Here is a 24,227-nt window from a genome sequence, read left to right as displayed (position 1 = left end):
TGTGACTGAACCCATGACCTACTAGCAGAGAGAAAGAGAGAGAGATAGAGAGATGCGATGTCTAAACATCGCCGTCGCTTCGATTTCCAGAACAGCTCAACTATTTCTGAAATTGCACCCTCTAACATTATCCTGACCTTATTTAAAAAAAAGAAAACCTCTTGAATCTTTTTGTTGCACCAAAATCTATTTTAAGTTGCAATACACTTTGTTGTTGCATCATATAAGTCTCTTAAATAATATGAAAAATCTTATCTATGAATCCTTTTTTGAAATTTCATTCCAGAATCGATTTTTTTTTTTTTTTTTTTTTTTTTTTTTTATGAAAATTTATATGGACGATTATTCATTTATTTTTAGAGTTTTTTTGTATCTTTATATGAAATAATTTAGTAATTAAAATTTTAGTTAAAATTTTTTTAAAAACTTAATTATATTAAACGTAGATAAATTTCAATCGATGAATATAATTCACTCATTCTCTTCAATTAATATTAATTAGTTATCTAATTAATTAAAAATAAAATATTATCGAATGTTACACATATCGCGCGCGTTTAAAAAATAATAAATATAAGTACTGATTCTTATTCTTTCTTTATGTTTTAGAAGATGGGAAGATCAAAATTGAAGAAAAGACTAAAGCGAGAAGAGGAATCGACAGAAGAACCGACAAGTACGAAAGTGCCAATAGATAATTTACCAAAAAAATTTCTTTGGATGCACGTAAGTTTTTGAATCTTTCAAAGTTACGGAATTCATAAGTCTAAGTTTTATTCATGAAATATACTTTGAAAGGTGAAAAGCGGTACAAAGATTAGAAAAGTCCTTGATTATGCATTGAAGGAATTCTCTAATCATAATAGCATTGTCTGGACCGGGATTGGACAAGGTATTGCAAAAGCCATTTCTTGTGCGGAACTCTTCAAGAGGAAGCATGAAGGCCTTCACCAAGTCACAAAATTATCTTATATCGAGTAAGTTTATTAAAACAAATGTCAATAGATATGAATGTATAATTGTCATTTGATTTTAGATCGGAAAATCCGAAAAAAGATATAACTACCGAGACTCAACGAATACCGGCAATTCATATCTTATTGTCTAAGGATATTAAGGACACAACTGAGCTTGGGTGAGACATATTTAGTTAATCAAGTATGCATGCGTATATATAATCTACTACATTTTGTCAAAAAAATTATACTCGAGATCTGCATCATGATTTATCTAAAAATTTACTTTTGACTTAAGATATCAAGCGCCTGGCGATTGTGGAGAATTTCCAGAGAAGGAAGATGCACTGAAATCGAAACCAACAAAAAATGTTAGCAAAATATCTTGCAACGATACTGAGCAATTGGTGATAAAAAATTTTATCGGACAAAAAAGGAACAACAAATGGATTAATAACGCGGAATTATACTCGAACAAAAGTAAAAAAAATACTTGATATTTATAATAATATATAATATTATATTTATATAATAATTAATATATATTAAATATTTCTAAAAAAAGATTTATGTGATATAATTTTAAATGTTACATTTGCAGATCCTAAAAAAAAATTAAACTAGAATTTAGAATATTTAATAGAGGATATTCACAACATTTCTAATTTTAATGAGACCTTGACAGATTTAAATGATTGACTTTAAAAAAATTTTAGTAAACGGAATATTAATATCTTTATTTTTTTTTTATCTTTATAATTTCTTTCGTTTACAGTCCGAATATTTTTCTTCTGTTTTATAGAAAATAAAGTAAAATTAAGTAATCTAAAAAGTTTACATCTCCATGTTTACAATTTTTTAGAAATATTAGTTCTTTCTTTCTTTCTTTCTTAACAATTTCATAAGAGAAATGGTAAAAGCCAAGTCGTATGTAGAAAGTTTATTTCCTATCAGTACATAAACAATTTTCACGGGACAGTCACATGTTATATATATTTATATATATTCCTGCTATGTATTGATTCCTCACACCTTGCTATATTCATTAATACATTATAATTCGAACTTTTGTACTTACAAATTTTATGTACAATGCTACAATATCTTTCTCGTATGTCAGATAAGAAAAGAAATCTATTTCACAATGCGCAGTTTTCAAAGCCAATGTCTTTTGTTTAGAATCTCATTATCAGAAGTGTATAGGCAGTACAACTTTCACATCACAACATACATCAGTGTGTCAAATGTGAATTATTATTCAATTTTTCATGTAATATCTATATCTTACAATATATAATAAAAGAATCTTGTAACGAAGGCGTAATCGCTGCTCTTATAAAATAAAAATTACATTTTATTCGTCGTACTATCATCGACTGGTTATCATTTTCTATTTTTTACTTTTCGTAAGATTTGATTTTGTAATCGCTATCGTTTTAATTTAAAAAAAAATTCTATCATCCATTTAAAAAAATTGATTCGTGCTATAATTTTATAGCGATATGTTATCATATTTTGAAACTTTAAATGAATTGACAAATCGCCTGTTCATTCTTTCAACATTCTATTTTTTTTTTTTTATATAGTTTTGACTTAGCCTCTTGCTTTAATGTACATAAAATCTGTTCATTCAATTCACCGTAATAGTACGAAGTTTTGTCGACAACGGGATAGCAAAGCCTAGCATTCTGCCTGCGATTGATATTGCTATATGGAATATATGTATATGTATTATAAATAACAGTATTTTTCTACACCATATTTAGTGCTATATCTCTCGCTCAAACAATGCATTTTACAAAGATCAAGTATGTAATGTAGATTATTATGCTCATTTTAGACTAATACGATCTTTATATAATAATGTGTAAAATCGTTTATATAAATTCGCATTCTTGTTATGCAAATCGATAACAAATACAAATTCGAGACCTTATTTCCAGTATTGGAAATTTCTAACTGGATCTTGTTTCATCAAGTCACTTTGATATTTATATCACTTCTCAAAGCTAGATTTGTTGCTTTATTATAAATGAAATAAAAATAATTATGTAATTAATATAATTTCATGATTTTGTTTTCAAACTGAAAGATTTTAACTTGTCTCATACAAACACATTATTTTTACATATAATGATAAATAAAATTGTAAAAATATAGTTTTAACGAAAGTAATCACACAAAAAATTTTGTTTATACACATTACAGAATATTTATAAACAATTATATACTAACTTATATTACTAAGTGTAAATGAGTTATACAATATATTTGTCCATTACACATATTTAGCATATAAAGATACTGTCTATTATTTTTACAAAAAAGAATGGTATAATTGTTACATTCAAAATATAGAGATATGAGAGACACTTTTGCCAGTGTCTAATAACTTTGAGATAGTATGATTAAAAATTTATAATCTACTATTACACCAATATAATTATAAAAAGTGTAATGGATTAAATTACTATATATAATATGCTTTACGAAATTTGATAATTTTAATGAATTCTCTTATACAGTTTTAAACACTGCTCAGATCTTAAACATTAAACATTAAAAGGATAAATAAATATAAGGATTAGTTTGCCAGAAAATACTTTGTATATTGATAATTGCACAACTATTTATAAAATATTCATCAAAGATTTTAACCATAGTGGAGACAGATAAAAGATTGTAACAAATTTATGAAGAGCAAAATTACTGACCTTATTCAAAGACCTTTGTCATATTTATATTTGCCATAAAGTATCAGAATGTTATGTGAATATTAGCAACTTTTCCTACTAAATCTGGCAATTCGACTTTGGACAATACGATCGCAACGTTAAGTCCTATGCTTCGCTTTCTGTTGCACCATCACCTTCCATAATAGGTACTATTAAATTGTCCTTTGACATCAGATTATATTTTGTCACAAATGAGGTAAACCTGCAACAAAGCAACAAATTATTTTTTCATATTATACAATTTATATAATATAATCAGCTACATAAAGACATATAGATTGCATTTATATTACCTGCGGCAAAGAAAAGTCTCATTTTCAAATTCATCAAATATTGTTCTATGGTGGAAATATGCATGTGAAAAGATTCTGTAAACCCTACGGCACACGGAACCAAGTTTTGCTACAGAAGACTCCTTAATGCTGATTCTGAAAAAAAAAAAAAAAAAAAAAAAAACATTACAAGTTAGTTAAAAATTTCATATAGGAAAATTTATTTAGAAATATAACAATAAATTTTATAATATAGTTTAGGTGAGATAACAAATTACCTGCTGGGAAAATATTTATTGCTGTTGAGTAGACACGCTGCTCCGTCCAACGTGTGCCGAGTGTAATCAATCGCAGGACATTCCTTGGGAGTTTTATGCGCAGCACATAAAAATATCCACTGCTCCGTAGCTGTCATCTGTGTGCATGTTTCAGGATGACATTCTTCTTGTAATCTCACTGCCAAACCATTAAGCTCCATGCAGAACTGTCTAAGATGTTCATATTTCCATACTCCTTCATCATTAGCTTCTGGCATATTAAGTATTAAATCAATGTTAGATGGATCTCTTCTGATCATTTGTTGGATATATTGTTGCACAGCCAGTGTGCTATCCATTTCTTCAAACGGTTCATCGGGCCATCTACTGAAGTCCTAGAACAAAGTAACTTTGAATATATAAGCGTGATAAAAATAATTAATTGATAAAAATAATTAAACTACGTCAGTAGTTCTTAAACAATCGATTTCTTCTTTGCTATATATTGTCATGGCGTAAAAATAGATTAAATGCAGTATAAAATACAGTTCTGTGCATTTTACATTAATTTTTAACAGTCAATGAAAAATGTCAATGCGAGGTAAACAATCTGCATCTTTCAAAATAAAACATGAAATTTTATACAAAAAAACATATATTTCGCACAAAAAAAATAAATAATCTAATATTTTTTGTCATGCTTCAGTGGAAGTTGGAAATACGTCAGTCGTAAAATCACATAAAAAATCTTGCAAAGAATATTTATAGGTGCAGGTGATTCTACGAGAAAAGATGACAATATATATTATTTTCGTAGTGTAAACAGTGTCTTGGTTTATCTCGCAGTTCATTGATTTCCATTGGGAAAGTGTCAAAGGAAGGAGGAAGTGTCAGGAAATTTGTGAACATATGATCGATGTGACCCGAGTCTGACATTCTCAAATATCGCTTGTGAATGTAAGTACAACATTTTTTCAACAAAAATTAATAACCTCTGCCTTCGTTCCGGGTCTGTTTCTTCGCAAGATTGTAGGTCCGTCCGCCATCTTCATCTTGCCAGTTGTTGCACTTGACTGACCGGTGTGCACGCTCGATTAGCGAGGAGATGATGACCGCTTCGTCGAACTTCTCAAAGCTCGTCGATAGATGCACCCGCGAACTGCAAACGCGACCCCTGCTCCTGCTCCCTGCTGTTTTCGTTCCACCCTAGAAGAGACGAATCAAGTCTGAAAATTGCCTAGACTGTTTCCCCTAGAATTATGCAAGCGCCATCTGCGTCAAGCAATATTCATATTTGAATAATTTGGCGCCAGTTTTGAAATTTGCACGAATATCTCGTCAGCGACTTGCACGATTCTTGCAGTTGTTGTTTTATTTCGTCAATTACCGTCAAAACACATTCTAATACTGATGTATGTATATCAGCTATCAAAATTCGAGAACTAGACTTTAAAAATTTGAATCACAGCAATTTATATTATTGTTTACGTTCAACAAAGTTAAAATAATAAAAAGTTTCACTAATATAATAAATTATAAAAATATAAAAAACATAAAACATTACAACCAAATATATTTTTTTATATTGTATTTAGAAAAATTTTTCTCTTTAGCACATTATGTACAAATCTATATCTGTAGGTAGAACAATTGTAGTTTGTTTCCAATGTGTTGCCTCATTGTGAGGTGCTGTAGATAGTTCTGAATCATCTGGAAATTCAACTGTAAACCAAATGCATAGTCCTTGATACTTTCCATCCTTTTCGCATGTCGATATATAAACTAGTGTTTTTTGTTATATTATCATTCAGTTGACGAAACCTTACATCGACTTGTCCATTGATTGGCCGATCATTTAGAAAACTGGATATTCTCTGGCAGCGTGGTTCGACTGGAACCGATGCCATTCAATTAAGAAGAAGTTGACGAAGAAGTTGACGAAGAAGTTGACGAAGAAGTTGACGAAGAAGTTGACGAAGCGTTTTCATTGTTTACTTGATTTTCAATACACTTTTTTGTCACTATACACTTTGTTATATGACAATTACATGGGACATCGTGCTCTACTTTCTCCGCGTCCAATAAATTTAATTCTATATTGTAACGTCTCGAATTTGATGTATCTCTTTTTAATTCCAATTTAAAGGCGATAGGTTCATATTTCACCACTTCTATATCTGTAGGTAGAACAATTGCAGTTTGTTTCCAGTGGGTTGCCTCATTGTGAGGTGCTGTAGATAGTTCTGAACCATCTGGAAATTCAACTGTAAACCAAATGCATAGTCCTTCATACTTTCCATCCTTTCTGCATACCGATACATAATCATGTCCTCCTATTAGATTTACTTCCTCTACAGAGATGCAATTTAAATCCAGCCAAGCAAACAATTTCCCTTTTGCCAAAAGATTATCTTGATTTACAAGTAACACTTCTGGTTTCAATGATTTAGTTTTTCTGTATTCTTTTCCAATACATCTAAATAAAAATTGAGTATATTATTGAATAAATAGTTCTTAAAATCATAAATATGAAAAAAGAAAATAAGAAAGAAAAAGGGAAAAGTAAATGCATTACATATTTTAAGTTTAAAAATTTAAGAAATTAGACATCTGGAATCATTGCTTTTTCTTTCTTTTATTTAAGAATAATAAAATTACCTCATACTGACGCCACATATATTATCCCAAAATTCATACATAGATGGTAACTGACATGGCGAAGCATACAATTTTGCTATGGATGGGAATAACAAACCATTGTTTCGTAAGAAGTTATCTCTAGCAAAAAGTACAGAATCTAACATTCCTTCATGTACCAAATAAAAACCCATCCATTCTGAAACAATTATATCTACTTTCTCCAAATTGTTTGGCTGGATATCCTCTACTTTACTGTGAATTACTTCAACTGTATCCTGTATATTATTTTCAATCAATACTTGTTCAATAGTCTTTGCCAACATGCTTGCTTCCACTGCATATACTTTCTTTGCACCAACTTGAGCACAAAAAATTGACAATATACCTGCAAAAAATATATAAAACCAATCATATAACATGTTATAATATACTGTATCGGAAGAAGTGACATATATAATATATATTTATTAAATATTTAGTATACATATATAACTAGTAATTAAAATATATATATATATATATGAAACTAGTTGTAAAAATTTAATAAGCTAATAATTTACCTAAACCAGCACCAACGTCCATCACTACTTTGCCCTGAAATTCCTTTTTCATGTTAAAAATGGCATTCTTGTATGCTAAAACACGTGATTTGTCGCTTAGCATTAATTGATGAACCTAAAAATATGTATATTTAGTATAAATATAAATGTATAATGAAAATTATATATAACTAAATATATATATATTTATTTATTTATTTGACTTACGTCGAGTTCTTCATAGCTTTCAAAATATTGATCCATGATTTATTGATAAATGTAGATAACCTATATAAAAAATTATATGTAAAATAATCCACACGTTTTTCTTCTTTTAATGTTGGCTATTTATTTAATCTTTTTTCCTATTTGATGTCAATTGAAAAAATGTATAAATTGAATATGTATATATTAATCATCGAGAATGTGTAAACACGTAACACGTGGATATTATTTAACCTTTTTATCAGTGTCTCGATCAGTGTCGATGAAACTCTTATAACGTTATATTTTGACCTTTTAGTAACAAGAATAAAAAACAAGAATAAAAAATATACAAAAAAATCTTTATCATATATTATATATTTTATAACGAAGATAATATGTATTACATTTTTTTCTAACATAACCGTCCGAAAGTTAATAACATATATGTATTTTAAATAGAGTTCTAACCTTTCTACCTCTTTCAAATAAAAGACATAATTGGACTAAACTGATTGAAGGCACATTAAATATTAAAAAAAAATTCAAATATAAGAATATCTCAAATTATTAATAATTTTTAAATCAAACTATTAATAATTAGTTTTAATTGTGATATTTTTTTTCTCCTTCACTTAGATAGTCGATTATTTTTTATATACTAATTGTTGTAAAATATTTATATAAATAATAATAACAATAATTATTCTTTCTTAATTTTATTTAAATTTATTTATTCATTTATATTTTTATATAATCAATTTGTTTAATGTAAAAAGTAAATATATTCTATATAAATTAGAAATATTATGTTAACATATAATAATCTTGGCTTTATAAAAATAATATTTACATGATCTATATATAATTTTTAATATTTAGGATTAGGCTTGTTATCATTGTTTGATATCATTTTTTCTTTTTCCATCATGCGTTTTTTAAATTCCATCTGCTTTTCCATTTGTCTCCTTTTTCTCTCCATTCGTTGTATCTCTTTTGCAGATGCTGTAAAGGATTAAAAGATTATCGCTATTTAAAACATTAGAACTTGTCAAAAAACCATTTTGTATGATATACATAAAAACAATTCAGTAATTAAATTTTTCGTTATAATTATGATGCGTCTATTCTTTTCCATTTAACATTAGTCTAGTTTTCTAAAGTTCTATGAGAATGGCATATTTTTATATAATGTAAAATACTTTTATTTATGTATGTTTAATAACACATACTTTATATAATTTTAATATTTAGAGTGTATCATAATTTTATAAAACAGTTTCAAAATTTAGTAAAATCTAGTAAGAGAGAATTTGAACTAAATGGCAAGAAAATTTTATCGTACATACATATATTTAAATGAATCTAACTTGCAGTTCCAATGTCCAATTTCATGTCAAAAACATGCATTAATAATAATGATGATTTCAATTAATATTGAATACATTTACTTATCTGATATATTACCTTCTTTTGATGTCTCTTCAGTTTTAATATCTTCTTTGTCATTTTGTACTAATTTGTTCTGATCTAACAAGGACTGAAAGATTTCTTGAGAATTATTCATTTTTGATGATAATGATAATGATGGGTTAATATCAGTTGTTATCTTTTTTTTTGCAATAGATACTGGAATAAGATCTTGATTTGTAGTAAAACTTAAATGGAATATGCACTGTAGAGCATTTCATAAATAAATATAATTAAATGAATTATTAACAAACCTTTATTCTTATCTGATTCCAGATTTTCATACTCCATCTTATCAACAGACTCTTGAATAGGAACATTTGATTTTTCTTCAATTTGCTTATTAGTTGACGATTGTATCATGCTTTTCTGTATATTATCAGGTTGTTCAGGTTTAATTTGTTTTTGTGGTTGTAATTCTCTTTCAATTTTGTCTCCAAATGATAATAAAGCTCTTCTTAAGCCACTTATAGCAGAACCCTGTAAATTATAAAAATCCTGTAACTTTTCAGTCAAATATAATGTAAAATATTAGATATATTATTTTTTCAAATAATTGATATGTACAATTCTTGCATTATATATTGACAAGCCTTTTGTAGATTCTTCTGCACTATAATAACCAATTTCTTCATGAAAGGTTCCATTCTCCAGTTGAACTTTAACGGAACTAACACACCCAACGTTGCATTTGGCACCAATGATCTCAACATAATCTGAAATGAATTTGAACTTATGTTTATGTTTGATAAGAGAAAGACTTTAAAGGAAATATTCTACAAAATTGACATATGATTGACCATATGACTGACAAAATTGACAATTGATATACCTAAGGTCTGATGAACAACAGTATGATTCCATTTTCCTTCTCCAAAAACCTTATTAGCTGTAGAAATTAAATTACGATGATCTGCTGCAAAATCCATCGGTTCTATTTTCTCAAGTTTCTTTACTACAGTTTGTTTTGTGCTAGGCTGAGAGGTGGAAACATTTGTACATTTTCATTATTTTTGCACAATCAAAAAATAAGTAATTTTTACACTTTTGAAACTGAAAACTGTTATCAGTTTAGACGGAAATTACTCACAATTTTAATACATGATAAAAAATCATGTCCGTTGTACATACTGTCTAGAAATTCGCGCCAAAGATTTGCGTCTTTAAATCGCAAATTTTAGCGCGCAAATAAAATCAAGAGGAAATGAAAATTCACAAGAAAGAGTATAACCAATAAGAAAACAGACCAATCCCAATTGATAATTATCAGGAACTCATCTCTCATCTGTCAGTTTGAAATCTGAAACTAAAGGTTTGTTCAAATAGAACTACATGATGGAAATCCACAGAAAAATCAACCAATCACATATTTGATCTAAAGAATGCAACAATGGCTTAGTTTACAACGACATACATACTTTGATACGCGTACTAAATACTACTGGCCAATCACAGTCGTTTCATTCTTTAGAAGACTGGCTATGATTGGCTAGTATAGTACTTAGTACGCGTATCAAGTGCTCGGTGTGAGCTATAGTGACTATATGAGGTGCATTTAAGATGTTACTAGTGGTGTGCTCTACCTTGTCCAATTTTTAGTAAGTAACAAAGATAGAACAACGCTTTTATTGTACTAATTTAAATTAGACATTTGATTGTTCAATATCTTTCATCATATATTTATATCTAAATTGTTGGTATGTATGTATTATATTATTGTATTTTTTTTGATATTATTTTTTTCAAATACATATATACATTCAAAATAAAAATGAAAAAGGAAAAAAAAATATACATATACATTATAATATCGATTATAATTATACAATTTAATAATTACATATATATGATTTGTCCATAGAACACTAAAAACAAAGATTAAAACTAGTAAAATTACAGTAAGTTTAGATTTTTAAATGTTATTAAAAAAATACAAACTCCAATTACATATATATTTTTATAATTTTTAAATGAGAAACTGCTTTATATGATAATTATTACTTTCTTTTTATTATTGCGAGTATAATGTAGAGATTTCTCTCTTACGTCTGTTATATCAAAATTTAATTTCACTAAATATTTTTATCTATTTTTATAACGTCCATCGCAGACACAAACGTCACGCAAACCACTTTTAACAAGAAGAGATATTTCAAACTGTGACGTGCGAATAAAGTAATTTATTTTATTATCGTGATAATATTATTCAATAAATTTATCAAAAATTATTCAGAGATTATGGTATTCTCGACCGTTGATTAACATAAGTGAAAGCATTCTTGAAGCGTGAAAATTCAAGAAGGCATATATGTCGATTAATGCAAAAGGCAAGCTCTGACATCTCAATTAATAAAAACGATTATGAAGATGGAATATATTGTGATAATGGTACGATAGCTTATTCTGTATTACACATTGACAACACCCTCGTATCGCTAAACCAAACATGAGATTCAATGACAAAGAACTCGCAGAAGCGAGTTTTGGACCTGCTGATCTCGAAGGACGTCTAAATCATAAGCGGGCTCATAAGTCAGGTTAGTTTGACGTGAATATTAATTGAATACTTTTTATACGATACACACACAACAGATCGACTTAATCTCTATCATCTATCATTCTGTAATTTGATACAATCATTCGATATTGGGAGAGATAAACAATTCCATTTATCTGTTTTATATATATATATATATATATATATATATATTATATATATATATATATATATATATTATATATATATATATATATTCTTTAACTCTTTTGTCAAAAGAATATAATTAATTATCATATTTATTATATGTTCTTGCACAATTATCATTATTATATATCCTTATACAATTCTCTCTTTTTGATTTACATTTCCAATTCATATAGCAAATTGCCACATTATTTTACTCTGTGACATATAGGTAAATAATGAAACAATTCTAATTCTAAAAATTGTCTAAGAAATTCCTTATTATTTGAAATAAATATACTATTTCTGAAATACTTGGTCAAATTTTAAGAGTGAGTTTCCATGAAATTAAAGCGAAACAATTTATATTTCATTAGAAAGTTTATTATTTTATAACTATAAGTTTGTTATACTGTATAACTAGTTAAAAGATAATAATTATTTTTTTCTTCTAACCTTTACAATCTTATTTTGTGAAAAAATTTATTGTATGAATGATAGGACAGATATATGTACATATTTAAATAATCATAGCAAGATTGTATACATTTTTAACATATAATTTATATTTTTTTCAGTATTTAAAGAAAAATGGTTCAAGCTGCGATACAACCTACTATTTTACTTCAATATTAATGATTTAGGACAAATTGATACCCGACAACCTGCTGGTGTCATTATTTTAGAAAATTGCAGCATTAACATAGACACTTCATCCGAAGGAGTATTTGCATTTAGCATTTCATTTCGTGATGAACATGAGAAACGGCATGTATTGAGCGGTCGATCAGAGTGTCAAGTAGAACAATGGATTAATGCACTTAAGCAAGCAAGCTATGAATATTGGAGATCTCGCTTAATTATGCTTCAAGAAAGATTGTGCAAAAAAACAGGTAAAGATCCATTACTAATGTATCCTAGAAATCGAGGTGTTGTACGAGACGAAGCTTGGGAACCAGCTTCTAGCTTCAGATCTCATGTACGTTTATTCGCAACATCAGTTGGATCATCATCCACATTGAATACAATAACCAGAGAAGTTAATCTTATAGAACTTTAACACAGGAAAATAATTATAATTAGACCTGGTGAATTAATTTAATTGATGATCTTTTGAAATTAATATTTTAGAAAAATTTGCATAATATAATGAATGAAATAACTTTATACAAATCTGCTTTTGATTTACAATATTGTCACTGCCATTTAAGCAAATTTTAAAATGTGGTTTCATCAAATACATAGGCTTTAATTATTTATATATATTATTTATTTCAAATTAGATAAAATATAAAAGAAAATAAAAAAGCATTATAATTGTACAAACTAAATTTACTTTGAATAATAACATTTTGTTTACTATAATATTAAAATTCTATCAACTATTACTATTAGTAAATGAGATTAAAAACTATTATTAATACAAAAGAATTTCCCTCTGACACATAGAGTATTGAAAAAAGGGAAAAAGACTAATAATAAATTATGCAAATTTAGGAAATAATGAGTATGCAGTTGTAATATGAAAACAAAATATGCTACAACATATCATATGATATGCATATAATTTATATACATGTATCCTATAACAATATTGTAAAACAAATGATAAGAGTATGCTGAATAATATTTCTTATAATTAATTAATATTCTTATACTATATGTGTATTAGATAAAAGATATGTGCTAGATATAATCTTTAGGAAAATGTGATTATTCATTTGCTACTCGTTATTTCTACCTCTGTACAAATTGGATGAAGTATTAGAAACGATCAAATACTCACTTCTATTTATAATAAATTTATGTAGTAATATTGATGTTAGTTGAAAAATAATTTTGTAAAATAAAAAAAAAAATATTTTTATAATCTTTGTATATTCTTCTCAGTGTTATAAAAAAGCTTTATCAAATATTCATGATTAGAAGATACATAAGTAAGAAAATAATAAAATATGTTTGTAATAGATATTATTTATTATATATCTTTTTCATACACAGTATCTTGTAAGATATGATATAAGCACAGGTATAATAATTCTTTTATTATTAGTTTTCTAAAATTCTAAAAACTTTATACAACTCTTGTAAAAACAATAGAGAAGTAATTATTATTTGACATAATATAAATGTTAATTGTATAAATAGTCATATAATTTGAAAAAAGATATATAATAAAAAAATTAATTATTGTAACTTCTTATTTTATGGAACATTATCTTATTTTTTGTATACAAGAATTATATAAAAAAAAATAAGTGATACAAGAATTAGAATATGCCTCTTTTGAGACTCTCGAAAAATAATCTTGAAAATTATCAGAACATACTTTGATATGAAATTGACCATATTGAATTGATTGCAAATGCAATACAAAAATATAAATATTTTTTTTATAATATATTAATAATGTTTTAAATTATTAATGATATTTATTAATATAATATAAAAAATACAATAATTAATATAATGTAAAAAGTATTATAAGAATCAATATAATTATAATATAAAAAATATTTTACTTATATATTAATAATGTTTTAAATTTAAATTATGTTGCCCTACTAATATCGAGAAATCGCAGTCACTGAATTTAAATTCGCAACTTGCTTCAGTTTTCAGTTTGGTATAGCTTTAACCTCTTGTACGATGATAACTTTTTTCAAGTGTCTCGAAAAACGTATACAAACATTCGCTTTTATAGAGAGATTTTATCAGATAATGATTGTATTTAAGTTAGCCTTAAAAAATGGATATTGAATACAAATTCCTGAAAGAAATTGATTGCAAACAAGGGGCTGTAAGAGCTGTACGATTCAGCGGTAGGTTGCCATTGAGGTTATCAATAATATATTTATACAAATCTCATATATATTGACATGACAGGTGGATTTTTGTTTTAGTTGACGGTTCTTATTGTATAACGTGCGGATCGGACAGAAAATTAAAACTATGGAACCCGTACAAATCAGTTACATTGAAAACGTACGGTGGACATGGTGACGAGGTTATGGACGTCTGTCCGTCCTGTGACAGTAGCCAAATCGTGTCCTGTGGTTTGGATAAGTCTGTAATCCTCTGGGATGTAGCAACTGGTACGCCTATACGTCGTTTCAGAGGTCATGCAGGTCCGGTTACGACAGTAAGGTAGATACCTTGTCATCAAATTAATATACTCCTTTATCCTTTTTTGTTTATTATTTAATATATCTTTTTACATTAGCGTTTCTTACAATTCAGATGACTGGGCTAATGTTTGATATTTATTTTATTACAACCACAGATTCAACGAAGAATCATCGATGATTATTTCTGGTTCTCGTGATAATAGTGTTATGTGTTGGGATGGACGTTCCAAAGCGCAAGAAGCAGTACAGTCACTGAATGATGCCAAAGATTCTATTTCAAGTGTAAGAGTTTCAGATCACGAAATCTTGTCTGCGTCTTTTGATGGTAAAGTACGTACCTATGATATACGTGTAGGAGAACTATGCGCAGATTACATGGGAGGTAAGTAAAGACAAGATAGTGTAAACAGATTTGATTTATCAATCAAAATATAAAAATACAAATCTTTCAGATGCAATTACATGTGCTAGTTTTACTAGAGATGGTCAATGTCTAGTTGTTAGTTGCGCAGATGATACAATTAGATTGATTGATAAAGATTCGGGAGAACTACTTGGTGAATTTAGAGGCCATATTGGAAAAGATCTTTGTTTGGAATCAAGCGTAGATTACCAGGATACAAAAATTCTTTCTGGCTCGGCAGATGGAAAGTTATGGATTTGGGATCTTGTATCTCAGAAAGTGGTTGCAAAACTCTCAGGATTTAAACCAACTAAATACGCTACTGTATCTATAAGTGTTCATCCACAGAAGAATTGCTTTGTAGCCTCCAATGGACCTAATATATTAATGTGGAGTGCCTCATCTCATGCAGATGATGAATAATAATAAAATTTATATCGTAAAGGTAATATAAGTTTTTAAACTTTATAATTTCCAAATATTTTTATAAATTTTACTGCAAAATAAAACTATCAAATAATAAAGTAAATGATTTAAACCATGCATACTATATAACATATAATTGTTTAATATTACATTATTTAACAATTCATGTTAATTTGATTGTCCATTTAATAATTTTTATTAATTTATTATTAATTTTATTTTTAATAATGTTTAATTACTCCAGATTTCTTTAAATGATTTATTCCATGTATTCTCTTTACAAATCAGATTATTATTTGATATTACAAAAAGTATTAAGTAGCGTAAATATAATTTATAATATATAATACAATATATATGTATATATTGTACAAATATCCTATTCAAAAGATCAAGTTTTACATATCTTTATAAAAACAAGTATGCTTTTAAAGAGTCAAATATTGACATTTGTGACACATGAACAAAAATTCCATTTGATTACAAGAGAAAAACCTATGATAATCAAAATATGTAACACACACGCACACACACGCACGCACACGCGCGCGCGCGCGCACACACACACACACACACACACACACGCACGCACACGCACACGCACGCACATTCATGTATGCATGCGCATTTTACACACTACTGCAAAATTTCACGCTGACATTTTTGATTTATAATTGCGAATATGAGTTAGGTTAGATTGAGTCAGAATACGTAATATGTATGTACTTGTCAGTACATACTTAACGATTCTCACGCATACAATGTACGATATACGATATGCATGGACTTTCGAGCGTCATACATTTTAACGTTGGCGCGACAAGGAAAGCGCGCCAGCGGGACAGACAGAGAGAGAGAGTGAGGAATGTGCGCGCGCAGGTGGCGCGATGTCGGTGCGTCAACACTCGGCGTGTCTCGCTAGTCAGCACAGTCTCGCCCGGGGAGCGCGAGAGAGAGGAGTTAATGGTCAGTTGAACGAGACAGAGCGAAACGGCAAAGAGCGCGAAAGAAACCGGCTGAATCACAGTAGTGGACTGAAAAACGCGGAGTACAAACTGATTTCGTGACATTTTCTATCGCCGATAAAAATTAAAAGATAAATTTAAATATCAAAACTTATCGAATACCCACTATTGTTTTTAATAATTGAAAAAAGTAAGAAATATAAAGAGAGTTCTCGCGCTTCGTAAGTTTTTTAAGTTTTGAAATCTTTAGGGCGCGGAGTGATATTAACCTGCCTAAATTATTGGCAAAAATCGAAAATCAAGAGAAGTTTTAAGCAGGTATTAATCTAAATATGAATGCAAAGATGCGATATTTGATTTTTATGTTTATTTATACATAAATCCTTTTTTTGTGTAACTGTAATATAGGAAATTAAGTTTATGGATGTTATATCCGATTTTAATTCTTGTTGCGAAAACGTTTGAACGTCATTTTATTGTCCAGATAATTTTTGCAAATAAAATATTTAATTTTTGCGTTAAAGATTGCTGTGAAGTCCCTGGACGCCTCGCATGGTAAATCCGCCACTGCCGCTGCCGAATCGACATAGCGAACAAGAAAGATAGGGAATAGAGGGAGAAGGACAGATATATCTCGTGAGACCCGTGGAGAAGTGGCTGCATACGGGGCGGGCCGGTCAGTCTCGCCACTTCGTAGAATATTTTTCTTGTCGCGCAGTAACCATAAAAAGGAGAGTGAGTGACAGAAAGAGCAGGCACAAGATTTGTTGGAAAAAGAATGACAGAGAAAAAGAGCGGGTTATTAGACTTTGCCACTTTGCGAATACCTATATAGGGAGCAAAGGCTGCGTGACCGCGTGGTCTTGCGAGGTTCCAGCAGTGACCATCTCGAACGACAGCGGTGCTTATTGTTGTTGTTGATCGATATTCACAAGAGAAAGAGAGACAGAGAGAGAAGGAGAAAGAGAAAGCCGGCAAGAGAGTGAGTGAGAGACGGTGAGAAGAAACTCGTGGTACCGAGAGGTTGGCAACGGTGGTGGCGACTGCACACTGGGTGGTGGTGGTGCGCCCTGACACAGTGGTGGAACGAAGGCAGGAAGGACACGACCGTGAGAAGAAAGAGGGTTGTTATGGGGCGAGAATCCCGTGGCGTGCTGCTACTCGTCGCGCTGGCCGCGCTAGCAGCCGCGAATGCCTTCTCAATTGACAGTAAGTCTGCATTCTTATTTGATCGCGAAGTATATTTTCGGAGCAACGATGACGGGGATGAATCAGAGAGGGGTGAGGGGGGGGAGAGTGGCGGGCAAGCTGGTCCTGTATACTCAGCTTCACTGGTCCTTGACAGAATCCGCGACTCGTGTGATCTCTCGCGTATTTCTTGTCGATATTTTTTTCTCTTTTTCGTATAGTGATATTTTTTGATGAATCTTTTCAGTTATGATTTCCTTCGCGTTTATCCCGCTGTTCAACCCTTTTCCGATGTATCGACAAAAAAATTGATCCGTGTTAAAGTTGACGATTATTACGTAGATTTTGAAACTGATGCTATTGACATTCTATTAAAGGCCAATATTTATCCTACATTATATATATATATATATATATATACATATCTTACGAAGATGTAATTGGTTTATTTACGATCGTTCTCGAGAACGCGCCGCTGTAATTAACTGTCAACGTCATTCATCTTTTATTGTTTAACTCATGTGCGAGAGAGGCACGTTAAAAACGCAAACAATATTTTATTATATATCGAAGGAGACAATTCTCACCGTGAAGTTTCTAAAAAATACGCCTTGGAGAAAGAGGGTTTCATGGCGGCTATTCTCATTCTGAGTTTATCTCCGAATTTTCAGCTCTCATCGGGAATATTTCGTGTCTAATAATATACGCTCGCTGCGTAAACAGTGAAAATTTTGAAATCACGCTACACACATGTGCCTAATATTATCATACATATTGTATATATTTGCATCTCAAATTAATAATATTTAGGAATTAAGTTTGAATTAACTTCAAAATATAATTGGCTTATATATTGTGGCGGCAAATATTCGAGTGAGCGAAACGTTGAAATCTTCACGTGTACTCCTTCTGTCAAGACGAATCGTTCGCAGCATCCCTCTTTGGATCACAAATCTCGCAACGCGGCGAGGACGTTCGATTCGACAGCCGGCGTGAAGATGTATATATTATATAAGTAGACGCGCAACATCGTTCCGTTTTGTCAATGGTCGCGCACACTCGCTGCTTTTCATTGTCTCCACGTACATCTCTGTTTCGTCGAGACGGGCTACATAATATACACAGATGGGATATTAATGTCACTAAGCGAAAATAGAGAGAAAGTGACGGTTAGTTATCTAATATCATTTTATGATTTCTACGTTAAAAAATTTCACAGAGTACTTGCTAAATAGTGATTAAACAACAAACATCAAATAACAAAAATATGGTCCAAAAATGTATCTAACAGAGACGGAATAAGTTTATTTTTTTTCGTATACAATGTGTAAATAAAAAATTATTTCGTTATATTTTTAGTTTGGCATACAAATTTCATGACGGATTATCTCCATTTTACGACTTAATCGATTTGTATTTTTAACTTTTTTTTAAAACTCAACGTAGCAAAATATTGAGTATTCGAATTTTGATTTACTAAATACATTATATGTATATACATTGATTAATAAATGCAGATCAAGATTTGGAATATTGTAGGTCACTTAAATAAAAAGAAAAGAAAAAAGAGAAAAGAAATTCTTTCTTTGAAATATTTATTTCACACAATTCTACAATTTTCATATAATTGTTTTACACATTCGGAGGATATAAATTGAGAAAATTTAAGAGATCGAATTACTGATTTATATACATCTTTGAATAAATTTAAAGAATCTGAAATCTCAATTTGTGTTGTGAAACTGAGTAATGTTTACGCATGGAATAAGGAGATGATGTTTTGTTTACATTCTGCACATGATGAGTAGAGAGACATGTAGTTGTTGCCAAAAGCGAAAATTCTAATTTTAATCAAAGTCAAATTTGCAATTTACGTCGATTGGGGTCTCCGGTTCATCATTTAAACTTTGAAAATTGGAGCAAAGATAAAGAGTGATTTTAAGTAAGAAAATTTATCAACATCAAAATTATGCTGCTTTCTTGCTTGCGTTATGTGAAAGTTTGTTTTGATTACATTTGTTTCATCACAGACACACGGGATAAACTACCGGAGGGAATTTAGAGCGTTCGCCAAATATGTACATTTTAGTACACATCACAGAGAGAGAGAGAGAGAGAGAGAGAGAGAGAGAGAGAGAGAGAGAGAGAGAGAGAGAGAGAGAGAGAATCGAGATGCATATTCGTTAGGCGTGAGTATGCAAGTGCAATTAACGTAATGATTCTTCCGGCGAATCCAAGCTCCACGCCAAGCTGCCAAGATAGAACTCCTTGCGTGATTAGACGATTTATTTCGCCGCTTCTCCACGTCTCTTTCTCTCTATATATCCGATTCCGACTTCTGCTAGCCCCTATTAACATCGTACGATAATTTTACCAAGGAGTTCACGAGGCGGTGGAAATAGCCGCGGCGCACGTCCGCGTGATAAATCCGCATCGACAATTCCCGACGGGGGTTGTCAAGCTGTTTCGCGAATCGTACGTGAATTTACGGAAACTGAGAGATTGCGTGTATTTAGTTTAGATTACGCTAACTGCCTCGCGCTATATATTTTATGGTATATATTTTATGTTTATTTTTATCAGCATTGAAAAGAAGCAATATCACCGCAAACTGATATATTTAGTAAGAAGTTTCTGTCATACGTTAAGTTAATTTTTTGAAACAATTGTTTTGAAGAGCAAAATCATATTACTCTGCTGCAAAACAAATATTTTTTTATCATCCTTTTATATAAAGAGACATAATTGAAATTATATATAAATTTATCAAGAAAAAAAGTAAAATTACTGGGCATGAAATAAACGTAAAATTGTCAACAGCAGTAAGATAATAATATTTTTTGTAATTTTGTATAAAACCGGTAATATATTATATGAGAATTACATGAATTTAATAACGTGTATATTTGCAAAGGTGAAAATTGCTGTGGTCTTTTATCCATTTTTTTTACTGAATTGCCTATGCATACTATCTCTATTGTCATGAACAAGAATTGCGAGGTAACCTTGTCAGTCAATTTAACATAAATGAGCTATGATAAGCTATGAGATTACATTTGATTTTATCATTATTGCACTTAAATGATTTTCATATCTTGTAGTCGTGTATTTTACCGACAAATCATTTTACTAATTATAAATAGATTAAAAATTTTGTTCTCTTTTAATTTATTCATTTTACATATGTGTTGTATAAATTTATAAATATGTATAACTTGCGACATATAAAAATAGAACTTGGGCAGTAAGCGAATCGACTAATCATTATTATTAGCTATTCTCGATAATGTGAGACTATAATTTAGAAACTTAAAAACTGCATAAAATAAAAATTATTCAAAAGTGATCGATTTGCTTGTTGTGCGTAAGCGTCACTGCAACATTTTCTTATTGTATTCTGTCATTTTTGACTCTTGAGTTTTTCTCAATAAACTTTTTTCTGGTTCTCAGGTAAACTAGCTTGTCCTTTGAGGCAGTTTCGGTGTGCCAATGGCAGATGCATTCCAATCTCATGGGTCTGCGATAAATCGGACGACTGTACCGACAATTCCGATGAAAGCCCGGAGGAGTGCAAATGTAAGTCACGTACAAAATTATGCGAATATGATCGAATTATAGTTAGAATGGCTATGACGTCGACGCAGTCCATATGATCAAGCGTAAATTTGCGCAATCCTTTGACGCGTCAAATTCGTGTATGAGAGCCGAAACACAAACATCATTTTACATAACTAATATTGGCGCTGCGTAAACGAATGGAACACTGGTCATTTGGTCGCTTTGACGCGAGGATTTTGTAAATTTCTATTATTTCCACCACTCATAATCACATATTTCTTCTAATTGATTTTATGTAATGATTTAAAATGAACGCCGTGAGGTCGTAGTTTTATCGAAATATTTCATAAAATTATAGAAGTAATAATCATTATTTCGAAATGTGGAATTTGGCGATCAGATAAAATAGAAATACATCCATTCATTTAGATGTTGAATTTGATGATCAGATAAAATAGAAATACATTCATTTATTTTTCAAATTTATTTTTGAGAAATATTTTGCGACAAAAACGATGTCACAGAATTATGCATTGGGACGCACTTTGCTCGACGGGTCATTAAATATTTATGAATCGTATTTCGTTTACAAGTGTGTAGTGGTGACAGCGTCAATATTGGCGGAAGTATTATTGTATGCGCAGTTACATGCGCGTGATAATACGAAATGAAGCTATGATAAGAAATTCCAGAAATATTTCGCGCTATGTATTACCACGAAAACGGTGTGATAGCTAATATATTTGTCTCCGATGCGCGCGCGTGCGCGTGTGTTAATTAAATGAAGTGATCTGTTGACAAACAAGACGTCTGTGTGTTCGCGCATTCTTGCGGCGTTTTATTGATTCCGAATAGAATGCTCCAACGCGAGAGAAATCTAATTTTCACAGCTACGATTTAAAACCAATCTCGATTCGACCGATCGCACACTTCGGGATTTGTTTACGAGACTCCGTGCTTTAACCGAGATCCCGATTGACGTATAGTTAATGCTTAATAGCAATAATAATATGATGACATTACGTTAGTATGCATGAGTTGCAGAGGGTATAATCCATGCACTTGGTCAAGCACTTTGCTCGAATAAAATGTGCTGATAAATTATGCATTTTTAATTTAAAAATTGATTTATAATTTTTTTCTATTTGATTCTTACATCATATATCTCGGTACAACAGACAAATATTTGTCTAACTGAAAAATTCATTTTCTTCTTCCGTTATATTGACTTTTAATTTGTGCTAAGAAGGAAACCGCGAAAACCGATGCAATAGCAAATATATTTACCTCCGATGTGAGCGTGCGTGTGTGTTCATTAGAGAGCGGTGTTAAATCAGGTAATTAAAACAATGATGATAAAAATACGATGATAATCTTATTACCACATGTACTATAATAGATTTAATTTTTGTTTCTTCTATAACCTATCTAATAACCTACATAAAATATTGCACTTTTATACGAGCACATTTTTTGCACAGATATGCAATTCATGAATAAATCTGCCGTTCTTCGTATAATTGTTACATCACATTCATCTGAAAATCGCTTGTATCTCCATTGACCTATTATTCTTTGACACAACGTATTCAAACATTCATTGATTTATTGAAATCGGCTAAGAACTAAGATCAACAATAGCTTTATATAATCTTCGATCTTTAAAAATCTTTTAAATCTCGTGAATGTATATTTATCTCACGATACGATAACAGTTAACTTCGCTTTTTAAATCATTCAAGAAACTTTTACAATGTGTTTAGCGACACGAGAGAGTTTTATGAGTAAAAAGGAATATTACTATGTACAATATCCAAGCTTTTGTTAAATCCTACACAATGTATCTCTGTATTATAGTAAGGATAGTTGAAAAGGTTATACAGAGGTCATCTCTGCAGCTTTCTGGAGTAGTTGATTTTGAATTCATATCGTGAATATTTGCACGATTGATGAGCTTTTCAGAAGCCAAACTAATTAATTCAACTTTTTTATAAATTTCTTAATTTAGCATCACTTTAGGACACTTTAATCATGTATTTTGTGGTTATAAATTTCTTAAATTTAATACAAAATTAGAGTATCTTAAAGTGAAACTAAAATTAAGAAATTTATAAAAAATTGAATTGATCAGTTTGATGACATAAAAATTCATATGTGACAAAAAGTAAGAGCCATTAGAAAATGTAAACGGTTGCGATGTAGTAATTTCTTCTCTTTTTTCTTGCACTTTAAGTAAAGTCCAGAGATAAAGCAAAAAAGGTAAAAATAAGGAACAATAATTGCTATAATTTTCTAAATAATTACGTGCTCATCTCGTAGAGGTCTGTGATAAAAACTCACCATCCTTGCCTAAGTCTGCCTATAGTTTCTCTAATTAAAACACGATTATCGGCGCAAGATGTAGCCCCTCGTTGATCTTGCATCAGACAGAATGATCTAATTGGATTTTTTATAGTAGAGAACAGGAACTGCGATACGCATGTGCTCGTGCATTTATCTCGTCCCATTTGCTTATAAACTTACTTAATTATTCGCTCGAAGCTTGTGATTTAAATAATCTTGAATGAAAAATGAAAGATATCAAAATCAAGTAAACTTTAGACTTGATTTTGACATCTTTTATTTCTCATTTATAATTTAGCAATGATTACGTGAAAGAAAAATGCTACAAATAATATTCTATTGTTAAGCAATTGTTCAAAACTAATAACTTGTTTTTTACATCAAAGTTGAAATATATTGAAATATTGATTACCTTTGAGTTGTAAATTTTTAACGAGAAATATTGCTTTGCTCTATAAAT

General features: G+C 30.0%; 7 protein-coding genes across 13 annotated transcripts in view; 4 read left to right on the top strand and 3 right to left on the bottom strand.

Annotated features, from left to right (window-relative positions):
* The first annotated feature begins 534 nt into the window (after window positions 1–534).
* On the top strand, window positions 535–2,328 carry Rpp25 (ribonuclease P protein subunit Rpp25). Its single transcript, XM_072892514.1, has 5 exons — window positions 535–726; window positions 799–977; window positions 1,037–1,135; window positions 1,255–1,436; window positions 1,558–2,328. Exons 1-5 carry the CDS (start codon window positions 613–615, stop codon window positions 1,578–1,580), a joined length of 597 nt encoding a protein of 198 aa, XP_072748615.1. The 5' UTR covers window positions 535–612; the 3' UTR covers window positions 1,581–2,328.
* On the bottom strand, window positions 1,882–5,420 carry Mob4 (MOB kinase activator 4). The gene is made up of 4 exons (XM_072892513.1): window positions 5,213–5,420; window positions 4,242–4,615; window positions 3,985–4,119; window positions 1,882–3,893 (listed from the first exon to the last, which is right to left on the bottom strand). Exons 1-4 carry the CDS (start codon window positions 5,270–5,272, stop codon window positions 3,797–3,799), a joined length of 666 nt encoding a protein of 221 aa, XP_072748614.1. The 5' UTR covers window positions 5,273–5,420; the 3' UTR covers window positions 1,882–3,796.
* A 256-nt stretch (window positions 5,421–5,676) lies between these two features.
* LOC140665910 (protein arginine N-methyltransferase 6-like) lies at window positions 5,677–8,124 on the bottom strand. 3 transcript variants are annotated; one of them, XM_072892510.1, is made up of 5 exons: window positions 8,075–8,124; window positions 7,628–7,687; window positions 7,421–7,535; window positions 6,879–7,245; window positions 5,677–6,696 (listed from the first exon to the last, which is right to left on the bottom strand). In XM_072892510.1, the coding sequence occupies exons 2-5, from the start codon at window positions 7,661–7,663 to the stop codon at window positions 6,132–6,134; spliced, it is 1,083 nt and encodes a 360-aa protein (XP_072748611.1). In that variant the 5' UTR covers window positions 7,664–7,687; window positions 8,075–8,124; the 3' UTR covers window positions 5,677–6,131. The 3 variants fall into 3 exon arrangements, with proteins under 3 accessions (XP_072748611.1, XP_072748612.1, XP_072748610.1); XM_072892511.1 differs by having other exon boundaries at window positions 8,011–8,077; XM_072892509.1 differs by lacking the exon at window positions 8,075–8,124 and adding an exon at window positions 7,859–7,992.
* Window positions 8,125–8,435: 311 nt separating this feature from the next.
* LOC140665935 (uncharacterized) lies at window positions 8,436–10,367 on the bottom strand. The gene is made up of 6 exons (XM_072892544.1): window positions 10,164–10,367; window positions 9,906–10,050; window positions 9,641–9,789; window positions 9,328–9,553; window positions 9,071–9,232; window positions 8,436–8,608 (listed from the first exon to the last, which is right to left on the bottom strand). The coding sequence occupies exons 1-6, from the start codon at window positions 10,200–10,202 to the stop codon at window positions 8,475–8,477; spliced, it is 855 nt and encodes a 284-aa protein (XP_072748645.1). The 5' UTR covers window positions 10,203–10,367; the 3' UTR covers window positions 8,436–8,474.
* A 696-nt stretch (window positions 10,368–11,063) lies between these two features.
* Window positions 11,064–14,080, top strand: LOC140666336 (pleckstrin homology domain-containing family J member 1). The gene is made up of 2 exons (XM_072893409.1): window positions 11,064–11,610; window positions 12,335–14,080. Exons 1-2 carry the CDS (start codon window positions 11,520–11,522, stop codon window positions 12,814–12,816), a joined length of 573 nt encoding a protein of 190 aa, XP_072749510.1. The 5' UTR covers window positions 11,064–11,519; the 3' UTR covers window positions 12,817–14,080.
* Window positions 14,081–14,361: 281 nt separating this feature from the next.
* LOC140666335 (WD repeat domain-containing protein 83) lies at window positions 14,362–17,336 on the top strand. The gene is made up of 5 exons (XM_072893408.1): window positions 14,362–14,578; window positions 14,660–14,903; window positions 15,040–15,266; window positions 15,337–15,732; window positions 17,203–17,336. Exons 1-4 carry the CDS (start codon window positions 14,506–14,508, stop codon window positions 15,708–15,710), a joined length of 918 nt encoding a protein of 305 aa, XP_072749509.1. The 5' UTR covers window positions 14,362–14,505; the 3' UTR covers window positions 15,711–15,732; window positions 17,203–17,336.
* Window positions 17,337–17,755: 419 nt separating this feature from the next.
* LOC140666333 (low-density lipoprotein receptor) overlaps window positions 17,756–24,227 on the top strand; it is a 29,317-nt gene continuing 22,845 nt past the window's right edge. For all 5 annotated transcript variants that reach the window (XM_072893404.1, XM_072893401.1, XM_072893399.1 and 2 more), the window contains exons 1-2: window positions 17,756–17,887; window positions 21,317–21,442. In XM_072893404.1, the coding sequence (XP_072749505.1) occupies window positions 17,809–17,887; window positions 21,317–21,442 (205 nt within the window). In that variant the 5' untranslated portion in view covers window positions 17,756–17,808. The remainder of the gene's footprint in view (window positions 17,888–21,316; window positions 21,443–24,227) is intronic.

Source organism: Anoplolepis gracilipes, chromosome 5 (assembly GCF_047496725.1).
Source record: "Anoplolepis gracilipes chromosome 5, ASM4749672v1, whole genome shotgun sequence".
Lineage (NCBI taxonomy): Eukaryota > Metazoa > Arthropoda > Insecta > Hymenoptera > Formicidae > Anoplolepis > Anoplolepis gracilipes.
This window is presented reverse-complemented; position numbering and strand designations above follow the sequence as displayed.